General features: G+C 37.4%; 1 protein-coding gene across 1 annotated transcript in view; it reads right to left on the bottom strand.

Annotated features, from left to right (window-relative positions):
• Positions 1 to 16,966, bottom strand: part of COL11A1 (collagen type XI alpha 1 chain) — a 289,607-nt gene that overhangs the window by 106,121 nt on the left and 166,520 nt on the right. Inside the window, exons 20-25 of the mRNA XM_082266549.1 lie at positions 16,807 to 16,851; positions 12,540 to 12,593; positions 10,340 to 10,384; positions 5,345 to 5,398; positions 2,789 to 2,833; positions 587 to 640 (exon numbers count right to left, since the gene is read on the bottom strand). Coding sequence (XP_082122675.1) covers positions 587 to 640; positions 2,789 to 2,833; positions 5,345 to 5,398; positions 10,340 to 10,384; positions 12,540 to 12,593; positions 16,807 to 16,851 — 297 coding nt within the window. The remainder of the gene's footprint in view (positions 1 to 586; positions 641 to 2,788; positions 2,834 to 5,344; positions 5,399 to 10,339; positions 10,385 to 12,539; positions 12,594 to 16,806; positions 16,852 to 16,966) is intronic.

The following is a 16,966-nucleotide window of genomic DNA, read 5'->3' as shown; positions in this document are numbered from 1 at the left end:
AATGTATATTGTAGAATTTTTCAAAATTCAACAAGAAAAATTCTGGGTATGAATATTTTACTTTGTTACATTGGTCCAGCTTGGAGCAATGTAACTATGTATACACCATACCCGCGGGAGCCCTGTAGAAGATGAAACTCACTGTAGTAGACATTATTATGTCAGTAATCTCCACTAACTTTTGGGTCATGTGGCGAGCGGTTGGCCTGCTGCATTGTGAACACAAAAAAGTCGTCTGCTCAGTACGGGAGCCATTCAGGCAAATTTGTTTTCTCAAAAATGCAAATCATTCTCTTGTTGTGTGAGGTGTGGAGGCAGGCAATGACATCATGCTTTCCACCTCATTCAATCAGAGTTTAGTGTATATGTGAAGCTTACACAATAGTTCTCCACATTTGAGGAGATGATAGGAATCAATGTCTTTTGTGAATAGGAATGGAATTGGATTGAGGGTAATACCTTTTTAGTGCAAACAACAAATCGAAGCAAGACTTTGTTAGAGACAGGGGATTGGGAAATCTCCCTACTGTTGGATCATGTTCCACTGCAGGTGGAAGAAATGAGCAATATTTTTGTATTTACTTACTGGGGGGCCATCAGATCCAGGTAATCCAGGTAGACCAGGCTTTCCTTGAGGACCCTATGAATTAAGGCACATAGATTTATTAAAAACATCTTACAAATCACATTGAACGTATACTCAATATATATATAAAAATTACAACAAAGACTAATCAAGAAATAATTATTGTATCTTATAAACGCATGCAGTTCAAAACCAGAGCTAAAGATTTTTCTTTGTTTGTTAACAAGGTAACTGAATTGTGACACTGGGGTTAATTTACTAAGGTAGTAGCACATAGAGTATAGACTCTTCATTTAGAAAAGTGAATTCCCACTTTGCATGGGAATTTTTACTTAGGTTAGCGAATGTGGCGAAAATTAATTTTGCAAAGGATACCAAATCATGTGCAAGAAAAGCTGGAAAAAAAATTGGATTTTTGTTTTCAAATGATTGGAGAGTTGAAGTCAGTAGAGCTTCACCTCATTCACTAAGCTAAGAGAAAGCTGCCTTGCAAAGTCAAAATTCACACTGCTAAGTGTGCTTGACCTGCTTTGATAAGCAACCCCATTGTGTGACCTATGCAACTGACTGTCATCGCATTTGTGTCCTTTGTAATATATTAAATAGGTTGGCATTTAAGCTTTGTGTATATAGTGGGATCCAAAATAGGTTCACGGTAGACATTCCCAACACCCAGAGAAATTCCTAATACCCATTTCTAAATGATGCCATGGATCCATTGTCATTAACTTGCTCTTTTAGAGTAATGGTACCTACACATTCTGACCAGCTGTGATGCTACAACAACCATTCCTTTAATGGGTTTACTGAGATGGCCTTTGGGAGCTGGATGACTAGCTGACAGAGTGGGACAATTACATCATGGATTACAAGGTCCATGATGTAATTGTCTGTCTACAAAAACATAGGGTTGCAAAAGATAGGTAGCTCCAATGAGAAATAAGAGATCTACCGTTACTACAATTTACTTCTGAATCTGTACTAAGTTTTGACTTGGGATAGCTTTCTCCTTTTGGGTTAAAACAATAACCCTTTATTAACTACAGAGGTGTTTTGCCATGCTAAAAACATTTAACATTTTTATATGTGTGCCAACTGGCACATGGTCATTAACCCAAAAATATTTGTTTACAAAACATTGATTTCTTACCCCTTTCACGACCGCCCAACACATATGTGCTGTGGCAAAAGGGTGGACTTTAATGCTCACACGCTGCACATATGTATTGCTGGGTGGCCATTGTTTATGCTCTTAAGTGCTCACTGTGCTCTCTTAGCACAAAGACTGAACTGTCATAGACAAAGCTTGGTCAGAGATACAGATCAGGAGTCAGCTGGACCAACTTCTGTGACAGTGGTCACATGATTGCAAGTAATTCACGCCCCCTGGGTGCTCTGATCTGTTTAAAAGGATTCCAGGGTGGAAAGGGGTGATTAAATAAATGATTGATCAGTCCCTTAGAAACAAAATTTCACATGCATAAAATAAATAATATAATTTATGTGAACTATTTTTAAGCAAGTACATCTAGATATAATAGGCAAGTTGTATGTTACGTTCATCATGTTGGTGGAACTATGGACAAGTTTATATTTAAATGTATTTGCAAACACAGAGCCTATGCTGTGCTTTCCTTCATTCTTATCCTTAAAAAAACCTTTTTACATATAATATGTTTTTAAGGTCCCATAAAGCTCCAATTTTTTTTACCTCTATTTGATAGTATTGGTTGATTGTATTGGTTAATATTCCATGTTTGCATACAGTTTGTGATATAATATGAATTAGGTCCATTCTACATCTACCCATTATACATATTTCCAGACAATTGTTCTAAAGAACAAGAAACACAATCCCTTTTGTAGATTGCACTATAGTATTAGTGAATGAACTAATGCGTTGACAGCATCAATAGCATGTATTTATGTTTTGTGTATATAATATTATGTAATTATTATTATTATTATTATTATACAGGATTTATATAGTGCCAACAGTTTGCGCAGCACTTTACAGTGTGGGGAAGACAATACAGTTACAGTACAATTCAATACAGGAGGAATCAGAGGGCCCTGCTCGTTAGAGCTTAGTAATGTATATTTTCTCCACATCTGTTAATGAATATAAGTAAAAATGATTTCCGTTCATGTCTTAATGTTTGGTTTGCCATTTTAGACAAACAGACCAGGCTTTGACCCTACCTTGTCACCAGGGGGACCAATGGGGCCTTGTGGACCAGGAAGACCCTGCAAAGAAAGAAAACATTATATATCAGGATCTCATTCATCACTTTAAGCTGAGAACAAACCTGCACTTCATAACATAGCCACACTGTGCCGCATTCCTGAAGCCACACTCGGCAGCCAGAAGTCAGCTGTACAAACCCTCATTATTCTCACACTTACTCTAGAGGTCTCCACACTGGGAAGGTGCTCTCTAAGTAATGAAATTTGTTTTATATATTTGTCTCCACACGGAAACATTTCATTAGCACTCATTATTCAATTACTGAAATAAATCCTATTTCAAAACTTTGCATATGCTGACATATTTTATTGTTCTGCATAAATACATATATTAACCAATATACGGCTGTTAAAAATGACTGTTAATCTTTAAGGTCTGCACTCTGATATGGTAAATTGTTATTTGTTTGAATGTTATCTATATCAGAGGCGTAACTACAGGGGTTGCAGGGGTTGCAATCGCTACCGGGCCCCATGCTCCAGGGGGCCCGGTAGCAAACCAGTGGGTGAACTTCCAGGATCGCAAAGGTCACACTTGAAACCGGACCCTGGCATTGCACCACTGTGGGGAGGCCCCACGATTGCAGGAAGGGGGCCCACAAGATTGCAGGAAGGGGGCCCACTGCAGAACTTGTGAAAGAATCCTGCTGCGGGACCGTAATAAAAGGCCATGCAACAAGTGTAAAGAGCCCCAGGATTAGTGGGAAGAGCCCTGGGCTTGAAGGTAAGGGCCCCGGCCAGGGGTCTGGGGGGCCCTTCATGGTTTCTTGCATCAGGGCCCTGAAGGTTCTAGTTACGCCTCTGATCTATATCCAGATATTGATGTTTTCTTTAAGATAAAATACAGTTTTATCCCAAAGAACATTAATGATGTGCATCGCAGTAATTGAAATCAACCAAATTTCAGTTTTCTGTTGCTAGGTGCTGTGGATTACTGCACTACTCACATTCTTTTTTGCCATATTGAATTATTAAAATTAAAAAATTAATGGGTTAAAGAAAAAATGTACTTGACCAGGTTAGTAAAATGGTTGTGTTTTAGTTTGTTATTTCCTAATTTGCTACCATGCAAACCTCTAAAGCTTCCTGAAGCAGAAGCCTTCTTTTCCTGAAGCTGAACACAAAGCTTTCTCAGCATAAGAAGGTCACATTTTGTCTCCTTTAAAAAGAAGATGCAACCAAAAAGGTTTAGTAACAGTAAGGAGTCCTGGTATCTCCTTGCACAAACCTCCTCCTAGTTACATCTCTACCTAAAAGTAATAAAGTATGCAAACTATATGGAATATATTAATAATAGTAAAGCTACACTCTAGAGAAACAGCTAAATACACAGATTAAATACATACTGTAAATGATAGCTGTTTTACTGGCCAAAACATTTGTATCTCCATGTGCCCATTCCTGTGATTTCCTTAGCTCTGCCACACAGCAAAGTACATATAATAGGGCAGAGGACCTGTTCTTTCTTTGCTGCATTTTGACTTTCACTTAATTAAAGGTCACTCCTCACCCCCACCCTGTGACTGGACAGTAAAAGGAGAAGCTGCACACCATCTCTCCTATCAGAATGCTTGCACTGCAGAACACCTGCTTGTCTCTTTGTGCTTCTTCTCCATCCACCTTTCTAAGCTCTGCGTACAGACTGTACTGTAGACTACAAAAGTCCAATGCCAAGTCAAATTCAGGTACTTAGAATGCTTGCATGTTAAAATAAATACATTTAATGATGTATAATTTATTATAGGAATATATTATTTGTGTCTCCTAATATATGCCTCTAGTTCAGGCTTAAAGTAATTGTAAAGCTTCAGTTAAAAAAAAAAATGTTACATTACATCCACTGTGCAATGGTTTTGCATAAAGAGGCCCTTTTCTCGGGGCCCTTTGTTGGCGCTTTTGACTCTATCTCTTCTCAGTGTGCTCCCATAGGAATTTGCGTCCTTTGGGGGCCCACCTGCGGGCTCACTCCAATGCCATTCTGCCTGCATCCATAGACACAGACAGCACGGTTTGCCCCCCCCCTCGATCTCTGCTCACAGAATTTGATTGACAGCAGGAACCAATGGCTTCCACTGCTGCCTCTGTGCACAGAGAGAAAAGAAAGAGCCACTCAGGTGGGCACAGCACTGGATCAGACTCAGGTAAGTAAAGGTAGTTGAGAGAGCGGTACAAATATAGGGATTTTTTTTTCCCTAAAGCAGGTAATGCATTAATATAAAAAATGTCCAGTCTTTACAACCACTTTAAGTTTGAACAGGGTCTGATAATGTATGAAATATTGTTGAAAAACTTTCAAAACAAATTAGAACAAGGCCTGCTTAATGTGGCTGGATGTGTAATTACATAATGGAGTAATTAAATTTATTCCCAGAAGGTGCTTTTCGAATATTATGCAGTATTTCACCTAATATTTTTGAAAATTTGCATACAAGTATTGGCATACTTGTATTGTGACAGATTCAATAATAATCGCTCAGGTAATACCATCAACTCTACTTATATTACACTCACCTGAGGCCCTGCAATTCCTTGTTGACCAGCTGGGCCAGGTTCTCCTTGAGGACCCTAAAGAAAAACAGGGAAGTTATAAATAGTTTAATGAAGATGTACATTTTGTTTTAAGGCATGATGAGATACTTTTATAGCAAAAAGTATTCATCCATAAAAATAATTTAGGCAGAAAAGTACTAAGTCAACCATTTATAAATCATTAGAAAAACACAGAATGGCAGAAACAGTCCTGCAATTAGTTAAGAAATATTGATGAAAAAATTGATCTTTTAATTAGTCAATTTAGATTTTCATCTCTAAATTCTTTGTTCACAGCATTCATAAACATAACCAGTGTTCAACAATATAGCCATTCTAAATAATGTTAGATTTATGTGTTAATAGGAGTATTTAAAATATAGTGAAATTGCATTTTGAACCAACAGTTTTTTACGGTTGTGTATAAATGTATTGCTATCCTCCTTAAGCCTTGCAAATGTAGAAAGATGCTTATTATTATCTAACATCCCAGATAATAAGGTACATTTTGGAGTAATGTATAAATTATATCTATTTTTTGGGTTTCTTAGACACCAGAAAACCCATCTTTAGAGCTTATATTCTGTTGTTAACCAAGTCTTTAGATTCCTTTACTATATTTTTTTTAATATAAGGGATCCTTTGTAAGCTATTATTTGCAGTAAAACATCCGTGCACAGCTTTGGTAACATTAAAATACACCCTTGTATCATGTTCATTAATCGAAAAGGTAATCTCGGATCAACTGCAAATAGTAAAGCGACATCAGTTAGTAAATCTCTGTCACAGCTGTATCAACCATTCACCTGTAGACTGAAAACTACAGTCAATTCTATGGTGCAGCCCTCGTGACCAAAAACCAAACATACAAAAAAGGAAGACTAATGTTTACCAAGAAAGTTACTACAAGGGACACTGCGGTTGAATAGAAAAACAGCTTTATTTATAACTCACATCATATATCAAAAATATAAATTCAGTATAATGACTTTCACCACATCTTTTAAAAAAAAGGAGAAAGTTAGCGCTGATTGGCTAACGAAACGCGTGAGCGTGTCATAATCACGCACATGACGGCAAACTGGGAATAGCAACTAGGACATGCGCAGAAGATATGGCGGAAGTGTAACAAACCCTGAATGGGACCTGCCTTACCTCATGTCGCACGGACAGTGCTGATGGACATAGAAAGCGAGGGAACCGGTAAACGTACATGGAGAGCTGGTGAGAAATCCTCCCAGCCCACTATCCTCAAATGCAAACCCAGCTCTGCTTACTGTCACACATATAGCACCTGGACTGACCGGTTCATTTCCGCCACATTCATAGGAACCCCAGCTTTGACAGAAGATTACTACATACATTTGTTTTTATATCCACTTTTGCCAGACTTTTGTCAAGTTTACTAGGAGTTCCACACAAACATCCCTGCTATTCCATCCGACTCGCAGCTCTTTCTTAGCAAACTACTGTGAGGCCTGATCTTATCTGTATTATATCCTATGACAGGAATTTGTGAGCTTCATCCATGAAGGAAGAAAATGATATCAATGCCATAGAAATACTGCTCCAGCTAATTGCTGTATGATTGAGTGTATGGATGACTGCATGAACAGTTGCTATTCCCACCTTCAGATAACGTTGTCTTTTTATATATATATATATATATATATAGAGGTGTGGTGAAAGTCATTATACTGAATTATTTTTTTCTATATATGATGTGAGTTTTAAATAAAGCTGTTTTTCTATTCAACCGCAGTGTCCCTTGTAGTGATCTTTTTGGTAGACACTAGTCTTCCTTTTTTGTACCCTTGTATCATGTGCAAGGTTTTCACGGACTTTGTTAGGATAGGTGGACAAAAGTTTTATTTCTTGCCTTAAAGTCCATCCAATGACAGTATTAAAGATTTTGCTGGTAACATCCAGGCTCTTTTCTATAAAATGCTCCAAAGCCATAAGAGTATATAATATAATATATATATATATATTATAGTATATAATATATAATTATAAAAAAAAACATCAAAGGAAAACCAAGCATCAGGATTCACATAATGCCCTGGAATTAAGACAGAGTAGCAGAAATGATGCCCCCCCCCCCCCCAATAGCAGGGAAGCTTTAGGAAGAGATTGTATGACTCAATATGTTTCTCCATATGTACTGAAATATCTATTTAAATGCCCTGAAGTTGGAAATAAAGTTCACATATATGCAACAATCTTGTCAAACCTAAAAAGGTTCATAAGAAGGTCTTTGCTGATGCAATTGTAGCCAACAATTCAACAATTTTTTGCATGTATTGCAATATTCAAGCAGAATAGGACCATGTAGAGGGTAACTTGCAATAACAAATGCATAAAAACACTGTTGTTAGTGAGATACTTTTCTGTTTACATATAGCCATTAGCCATTGACCCAACTTGCTGAAGGGTGGAAAATATTTGCAACTTAGAAGTGGAAAGGGAAAGATAGGAGGTGGGAGAGGGCAATGGAAAGATGAGGAGAAGAATAGAGGGGTGAACAGTGGAAAAGAAAGGAGGGGGAGGAGAGGACAGGAGAGAAGAACACACGTAAGGAGAGGAAGAAATCTAAGAGAAATTAAGAATAGAGGAGGGTAGGGGCCAGGAGTGAAGAGGGAAAGAGGGCAGAAGAGCAAAAAGGAGAGGATGAGATGAAATGTGGAACATAGGTGAGGATAGGGGGGGGGGGGTGAGAGGAGAATATGTTGAGGGATAAAATAATCTCTTTTGTCTGTGGATCAAGCAAATTAGAACATTTTAAGCATGTTTTAAAAAAGCTAAAGTAAACCTGTTATAAGAGAAATATGGAGTTTGCTGTTGCAGACCTCGTTTCCAAAATACTAGCTGGTTGGCTGTTCGGCAGATCAATTACTTTTAGTAATTCTGGATCTTAGAACAAGTATGCAGATACAAGAAAATCATAAAAAGGCAGATATACTGATGAGCATACTTGTTCAAGGTCAATAATTCAAATACTAAATCTAGAAGATCAGTATGTGAGCCAAGCAACTAACATTTTAAGAAGCAGGACTCTGCAATGTCAGCTTCCATGTTTCTCTCACAGCAGGATTATTTTGAGCTGCAAGAGGCATAGATAAGATTGTAAGTTCAAAGGCAAAGACAAAATTATAACATTACAACCATGTAATATAACAAAGACATACAAACAATAAATATAGTAATTTTCATAACAGCACCACATTAGGTACACACAAAGGGCAGACACTCTAAGGACATCAAAGAAGAATAATGAAGGGCAGATGTATGTAAAGCAATTTAATTAACAAGTATAATCATGTTGCATTTAACTGTAGAAAATAAAAGCTAGATTGTGATGGAACATGCTTTTTATGAAAGCACTCAACTGGTTTAACCCACATAAAAATCACGGTATCTGTATTAAAAGCACAGCATAATGTCCTTAAGAGCAGGAAAATAACTCCTAAAATTAGACAAAATTAAGCTCCAGATGATGCTACAGTTTAATCTCCCACTTTACTATGACAGCTGATTATTTAACAAATGATTGAACTGAGAGGTATTCAGTTCAACTACAGCAAGTCCATTAGGATGGTCCACTTTATTTAATTTAGTATTATATTGAAATTTTAGGTATATGAATGGGTTTTCCTAAAGTTGTTTTTGTTTCTGTGGTGACCAATCCTGACATTTTTAATTCATGCAATTAATTTAAGTACCACCGTAAATGGGATGGGGTCTTTTTTTTACATAGATAAAACTCTACATTTGTGTCAGTGTATTTATGGTATCTTGTTTGCAAAATGTAAAATGGCAATTTTCATGTAGAGGATATAGATAAGTCCTGTACAGCTACTTTTAGACAGCTTTGAGCATACAGTTGCTGCCCAGGACTAAGTTATAAAAATTGTATTATTTTACAACTGGACTTATTATTAAATTGCTTTTACAACAGCTCTTGATTCAAGAATGTTTAGTAAAGAGTAATAAGAGGAATACAATAAACCACATTAAATCCAAAGACTAGACTGATTTATTATTGAAGCTTAAAAAGATAAATGTACTTTTAAAAAACATGATATCAAGCAAATTTGCAAATATAACCCCTTACTGCATATTATTTTCCTGTGCTTTGAATGGTCAGGACCAGGCCAGCTTTAACGTTGCATCGTTCAAATACAGTCTGTCTGTGAGCTACACTAAAACTGCAGACCATGGCTTAGAATAACACATAATGCATCTCCTTCACACCGGTCTGATTCAATTGTGTTGCTTTACTAAAGCAGTAGAGAATGTTTACTCAACTTAGCAAATAGGAAAAATCAATGTAACTTTGCATACCCAATCCTGTACAAAGACAATGAAAAAATGTATTTTTGCTTGCACATAATTGAAGTGAACCCTTTGCTAAGTCAATTTCCTCTACCCCTTTAGTAAATCAACCTCGATGTTTTTAAAGTCAAAATTTATTATTTTTGCCATACTTTACACTGGAGATATATTTTGATATTTCACCTATTTCAAAGCCCAGGAGAGGTTCCTACAGCATGCTAAAGCTGTTTGGCAGTATGGTTATCTCTTCTATGGACACCTCTTGCCACATTAAAGTTGTCACAATAAACATTGCATGTGCACAGTTCTATTGTATATTACAGTAGGAGTGTCAAGATTAGGCCCAAAATGTTAATTACTAATAAAGCTATCCAGCTACCTCCATCTGTTTGTCTAGACCAGGGATTTCCAAACTACGGCCCTGCAGCTGTTGTAGAACTACACATCTCATGAGGCATTGTAAAACTCTGACATTCACATACATGGCTAGGTATGATGGGAATTGTAGTTCCTGAACAACTGCATGGCCATAGTTTGGGAATCCCTGGTCTAGACAATATACATCATAAATACACAGTTTGCTTTATTACAAATATGCGAGTTACCTTATGTAAAAAAAAGGAGGTACAATACAATACTTACCAGGTTACCTTTGGGTCCTGGGGGTCCATCTACACCAGCAACACCCTGTTAAATAAAAGATACATGAATATGTAACTGTACAGTTTACATACATTTGAAGGCAATGACTACTCCTTCCTGTGAGGATAGTCTCCAGGCAGATTTTTTTAAAATAATGTATTTTTCACGATAATGTTTACATAGCACAGCATTCAAAGAACTGTTGGGTGTAAACTTAGATATTCAAAGTCCAAAACAAGAAAATCATTTAATCTTAGATAGAGTAGGACATTTTTGGAGTCTCTGTCATTCTTTTATTTTCTTCTGTGTCAGTATTAGGAAGATTTCCCCTCACTTCCTGTCAGAACAGGAAGTTAAAGGAAATCTTTCCAATAGGAACAGAGACAATAAAAAAAAACATTTTCATAGATTTGGGAATATTTAGAACGTGTGACAATGTTTTTATTGCTTCCTGTGTCTTCCTGTCCTGATGACAAATCCATCCTCCATTTCTTACCTACTTGCATAGGTATCCCAGAAATAGAATGTTAGGGAAAATCTCCTAATGGGGTTATGAAAAGAAATGAGAAAACCAGGAGAAATTGTAACTCCTAACAACTCTATTGAAAACAAATGTAAAAATGTAGGCTTTAATGCACAATAGACTGTAATAATTCATAATTTTTTATGGCCTTTCAGTACAGTTACATATTATCAGACCAATATTTTAAAAGCTACCCTAACTGTGCCTTAATTGTACCCTAATTGTAGGGGTATGGATTACCTTCCACACCCCTCTATCTACTATTACTCTGGCTAGTATTTGCCAGCCACTTCTTTCTGGACTTCTGAAGGGTACCCTAAGTTTAGGAACATAAAAGGTGAGCTGATTATGTTTCCTCCTTCACCATCGATTTGCAAGCAGACATCCCTTCAACTGTATATATTACTAACAGTAGCCATGTCACAAGCTATCCTTGATATCCCCCTTTACCTAGCCTTATCTCTGAACTCATATGTTCAAAGCAACCTCCAGTTTCTCTATATCAAGTGTTCCCAACCTGGGGTATGCACCAAGAAATTCTGGGGTACACATTAAAAATTGAGTAAAGGCAGTATGGACAAATATAGATTGGTCGCTAAGTGAGACTAGGCAGCAAAGGCCTTGGTGGGTTTGAGCAGGAGAAGCCGAGTGATCTTTGGTTATTAGGATGTAGGTGGCCAGCCCACTTGCACCATGACAATGCATATCGCATAGACATGACAGTCTGGATCACTGAGTGGTGAATGGAATTCCAACAGGGCTGCTACTGTTCATAATGAGTACACAGCAAGGTGATAGGAAGGGTGACAAACATGTAATGTTGTTTTCCTGGCAATTTGATCACTGTATCAGAGGATCATAGAGAAAGAAGAAGAGATGAGGGTGGAGAAGAATGAAGAAGGAGGGAGTGGAGCAGAAAAATAGGGGACAAGCACAAATTAATGATTGAGGGTGCAGAGAAGGTAGAGGAGGAAAAGTGAGCAAAGGAAATGGGCCTTAGCTATATTTGCTGCACTCCAGTATTGACCAGTACAGATATAAAGAAAAGTATTCCGCAGTGCTTCCCCTATTAATGTGGGTACACCTTTTATATCTGTGGAAGTGTTTATGGTGATGTCAATACAATATTGCATGTATATTTGTGGATATGTCTATGGTGGTGTCAATAAAATATTGATTGTATATATGTGGACATGATTCTGGCAATTTTAGGATAGTACTGAACTATTTGAGAGTATAGTTTATGTATATGGGTTACCAAGGGGTAAGAAAGTAACAAAAAAGTTTGGAACTACTGCTCTAAATCTTGAAATTGGACCACTTTCCAACACAAAATACCACATCTGTTACAGTCTACATCATCAGAATTTTCCAATATAGCTACTGCAATATAATCCTTTTAGGGTTGGACACTAACAGGACTTTAACCTTGAACACTTCATCATAATGCTTCAGAAATACTTATTTATCCCTCCCAAAACTTCTTATCTGTTGCCACTCTCTGTCAAGCGCTTTAATAACTTTCAGTCTACCTATGAATACAATTTAAGTAGCTATACTTTGCCTTCAAAACGTTTCATGACTCCAGTATCAACTTACTTCTGACTTTATCAATGAATACTACAATAGTTAAAAATGATTTTCAATGTAAAACCATGTTAATAACCATTTACGTACATGTTGTCCTGGAGGGCCAGGGGGACCTCTTGGACCCAACAATCCTCGTTCACCCTGAAAGAAAAAAAGTAATATTCAGTGAACTTTTTCCATAAATACATCAAATGTAGTCAGTTTTGCAAACTTTATCATAGGGATACATGTACTAAGTTCTAAGACTCCCTTCTCATTAATCATTGGTTCAAAAGAACCCTGTAATGAGATAATATACTGGCTGCCATTGATGATGTCTCCTTCTGAAAATGCGTGCTGTTTGAATTGTTGTTATGATTGTTATGAATATGTAGTAGCCAATAGTTAATCCTTTCTGAAACACAGGCCTAGAACAAATATGCAGATGAGGAGTTCTATTATCACTGTGCCTTTTTAATCTGCATGCCTGTTCATGGTCATAGATGCAGTAAGTAAAAAGTCAACCACTAGTTGTAGAAATACATTCCAGGTTTCCCTTAATCCAATGTAATGACTCACATAGAGAGTTAACTGCAAAGGCCAATACATAGAATGTATACTCTGATTTTTATTTCTTTTTTCAGAGAAAAAAAAACATGCTTGCCCTATGAAAAATGTCATAGTCATTAGCATTAGCTATTTGGAGTCAGAATCTTCCCTTTCGCATGTATGTAAACTTGCAAACATCTGTGCATTTCATTGCAGGATATTTTATAAAATGGCTTGATGCAGTTTTAGTGTGATCTTTATATTGGAGCTTCAACTGTCAGCCTGCCATTATTGAGGAACCCCAAGAGATATGGCTCCCAATAAAATCTAAAAGAACAAAAAGACCTAATTTTGGGGTCCTAACCAATAGATTATGTACTTCTGATCTTCTCTGTCAAGTATTCATCCTTCAGGGATATCTTTCACTGTTTTTGTTACACGCTGACAACCACGGGTGTTCTCAGTGAACATAAATGACTAGACTCCACATTTTTTTAATCAGTTTGTCAGGAAAGCTTTGATATACCTATTGAAAATATCTAGCTGTCTGCACAAGCCTAAAATGTTTTTTAATAATTTTACTGTCAAATCTCTTGAAGTGGATCTGAAGATATAAAAGCAACTGCTGTCATTCATATGATGAAAATATACCTTTGAAAATAACCGGAAAAAACTGAGGATTTTTTTTTCTTTCTCTTTCGTATGATGAGGCATTACCTTTTTTTAACTTTAAAGAGTTAGATAACTTACCAAAATCCACATTTAAAAGGTTTTTCTCTTGTGCAGCACAGTCAAAAAAATAGCACAAACTGATCTGCAACACATTACATAATGGGAACTGCTAAACAAATCTGCCTGTAAATATGGCAATAATAAGAAGCCTGCTGAAACTTAAGGGGGAAAAGTTAACTAACTGTTACCAATTCTGCCCTCTGCTGGTGAATGTTTCTTCAATCCATAGCATAATGAAAGTTAAAGCGAAAATCCACCCAAAAGGGGTAGTTCTGCTCTTTCTCCCCCAAACCCCTTCTCTGCCCACAACCTTCTGGGACAGGCCACATGTCCTAGAAGGCTTCAGGGCCTTCCCACAAAATGCAGCATATTGTACAGTGGGAAGCTGGTTGTAAAGCCATAAAGATTCACAGTCTGCTGCCCATAGTTAGCATGTCACGTTGGTGACCCGAGGATCGGTAAAGAACTGGCTCAGGTGAGGACAGCGCTGGATTCATGGACAGGTGAGTGTCTGTTTATTAAAAATCAGTAGCTATGATTTTTGCACAAGTGACTGAAGCTCCTTTTTTACACTAACTTCATAAAGTCAATGTTTTTCATTTCCTACCACTTTTTAAGAAAACCTATCACAAAAGGGATACAGGAACATAGCTGGTCTTCATCTGAAAATGATAGTTATCTGGCTGTGCCCGACTTTTATACTGCTGATTATAGGCCTAGATCAAGCATACAGCAAGTGATAGCTTAGACAAAAGTCAGAGCATTTAATATGTATACTTGTTTCAGGTCATTGATTTAGAAACTGTTAAAGGCAACTATCAATATTACTGCAAGGCACTTTTTTGAAAGGAAAGGTTAACAATGGCAGCCTAAATGTATCTTTCATTTCATAATTTTTTTAAGTATGAGAACAATGGGATATAGCCACATGCCAAAATAGGAATGCAGAAAGAACAGAAGTTCCTTGTACATAGTTAGGTCTTCAGAACACACTGAATAAATAAATAACACAGAGCCTCAGCAACAAATGTGGGACTGTTTCATTCTATGGGCCTAATTTACAAAATTAGAGGAGATTGTTTTCCTAACAAAGTATACACTTTTCAAAGGGAATCATCCTTTAGTTTAGGTGAAGGCAACTAGGTTAAATACATCATTAAATACTCCAGGCACTTTGCTGGAGTAAAGTGATTTCAAAGCCATACAAAATAATTCACTTTCCCTTCCTGCATACATTCTGTATAAGAGTAGATTTTCCTATTGTGTTCAAGAGGGCAATCTTCTGTCCACACTCTACACAAACAGAAGAGGTTGAAAAAAGTTCAAAACACTGTGCCAGCTCTCTAAAACTCAAAATAAAAAAGGTTTATCTTTTATCGGGTCAATAAAAACAGGCACATTTCTGAAAAAGTTACAGAATGTCTGGGTTTATGTATTTAAAGAGGAGCCCCAGTTGTTTCTATGTTTAGTAAAAGTTGGCAGCTACATAAAGTGTAGCTGCTAACTTTTAATAAACACACTCACCTGTCCCACAATCCAGTGATGTGCTCACTGAGCCATCGCTTCTTTCCCCAGCGCTGGCATTTCAACAGTGGGTACCCAGCTGTGACAGCATGCAGCTTCACAGCCAGGTGCTAGTCCTGAATGATCCGGCGGTCATCAGGGACCTGTGACATGTCCCGAATGAGTGCAAGGAGGGAGGAGGAGAGGAGACTTTCCACTCAGATTGCCTAGGCGTGGGAGCAGGTACATGTCAAAACTAGGTATCCCCCCCCCCCTAAAAAATATGTCATGTCAAAATTGGCAAACGAGGGGGGGGGTAGTTGAAGTAGAACTTTCCTTTTTGTGTGGATCTCTGCTTTAAACAGGTTTTGTCAGAGACCACAAAAAAAACTGTTGTTTCCAAAACGTCTCTAATACAAAACGTATTCTAAACAGCCTCAGCCTGAGCTAAACTTGTTTGTCTGCTTAGCCTCTGACTAGCAGGGCCAGATCACTGTAAAAATCACTATTTTATCAACCTGTTCTATCAGGTTGGACGTCTTGGATGAAAAAACAGCACAAATTTCATAACATCAGGGAATATCCACCCTCCCTAACACACTGATAGAGGAATGTTGTTGATATTTTTGATACCTAATCGTCAGCTTGGTATATTTGAATTCACAAAATAACTGTTCATTCAAGAAATTAAGCTGGCTACCTATTGCCAATAGAGTGCTGAATTCATATAAAACCACCAAGGCAGGTCATACACGGTTTGATTCCAGGCTGGTTGCCAAGATTCAAACCATGTATGGGCAGGCTGAATGTACCAAAATGATCGATCGATCAACTTGGGAAACCAGCCTGCCAGATTTTCTTGGAATTTTCGCTAGAGGCTGCTATAACCGCTAGCAATAATCACTGGTTTCTCCCAGCGGGAAGGGGGGAGGGGGCGCCGTCCCCGCCGGGAGAAGACAATGGCCTGGCAGTAGATATTTCTGCATCAACACTGTCTGTGTTGATGGGAGAATCAAGCTAATTTCCATGGTTTTTTAGGATAGAAATTTGCTCCGTGTATGACCGGCCTAACAGATATAACAAAGGGATGATTTTTAAGCAAAGTAACCATTAAACAACACATATTTATGATTTTTTTTCAAATCACTTGAAGCTTAGATATTGCAAAATTGTATCCCAAAATCTTATCTCTCTTTATTCCCATCTGTTGTGATAACATTGAATAGTTCAAAGTGTTAATGGAAACAAATTTCTCCAGGAGACACAATGGCTTATCTAAGAATAAAAAGACCAATATACAAAGCACAGTAACCTCCAGCAACCATTTAAAAGTTACCTTTGGGTTTTCTGTGTACTCTTAACCAAATTAAGGGTACTGGTTGATTGGGGCTAATAGGTCATATATTTTCATATGTTCTTTACACTGCTGTTTTAAGCATAACAGTGAGCCCTCTGACAATGTAAGGGTTAAAATAGAGGTTTGAATGATTCCCCCATTAGAAACACTGCTGCATGTTACACCAAGTTAGTTGTGAAAATGTGAAGCTATAAAGTAAGAGTTCTGTGTAAAACAGATTAATGTGTCACTCACAGGTTCACCGGGCAACCCTCTGGGTCCAACCTCTCCATCTTCTCCCTGTTACACAAAAGAAAAAGCTGTTTCTACTGTTATTTAAACACACAGCACGTAAAAGCAGGACAAGCGATGAATGCCTGTGTTTGTCAAATTGTAAAATATATGTTGTAGTATA

This window comes from Pelophylax lessonae, assembly GCF_965119305.1.
Source record: "Pelophylax lessonae genome assembly, chromosome: 8".
Classification (NCBI taxonomy): Eukaryota; Metazoa; Chordata; class Amphibia; order Anura; family Ranidae; genus Pelophylax; species Pelophylax lessonae.
The sequence above is the reverse complement of the archived record's forward strand: the minus strand, read 5'-3'. Positions and strand labels throughout refer to the sequence as shown.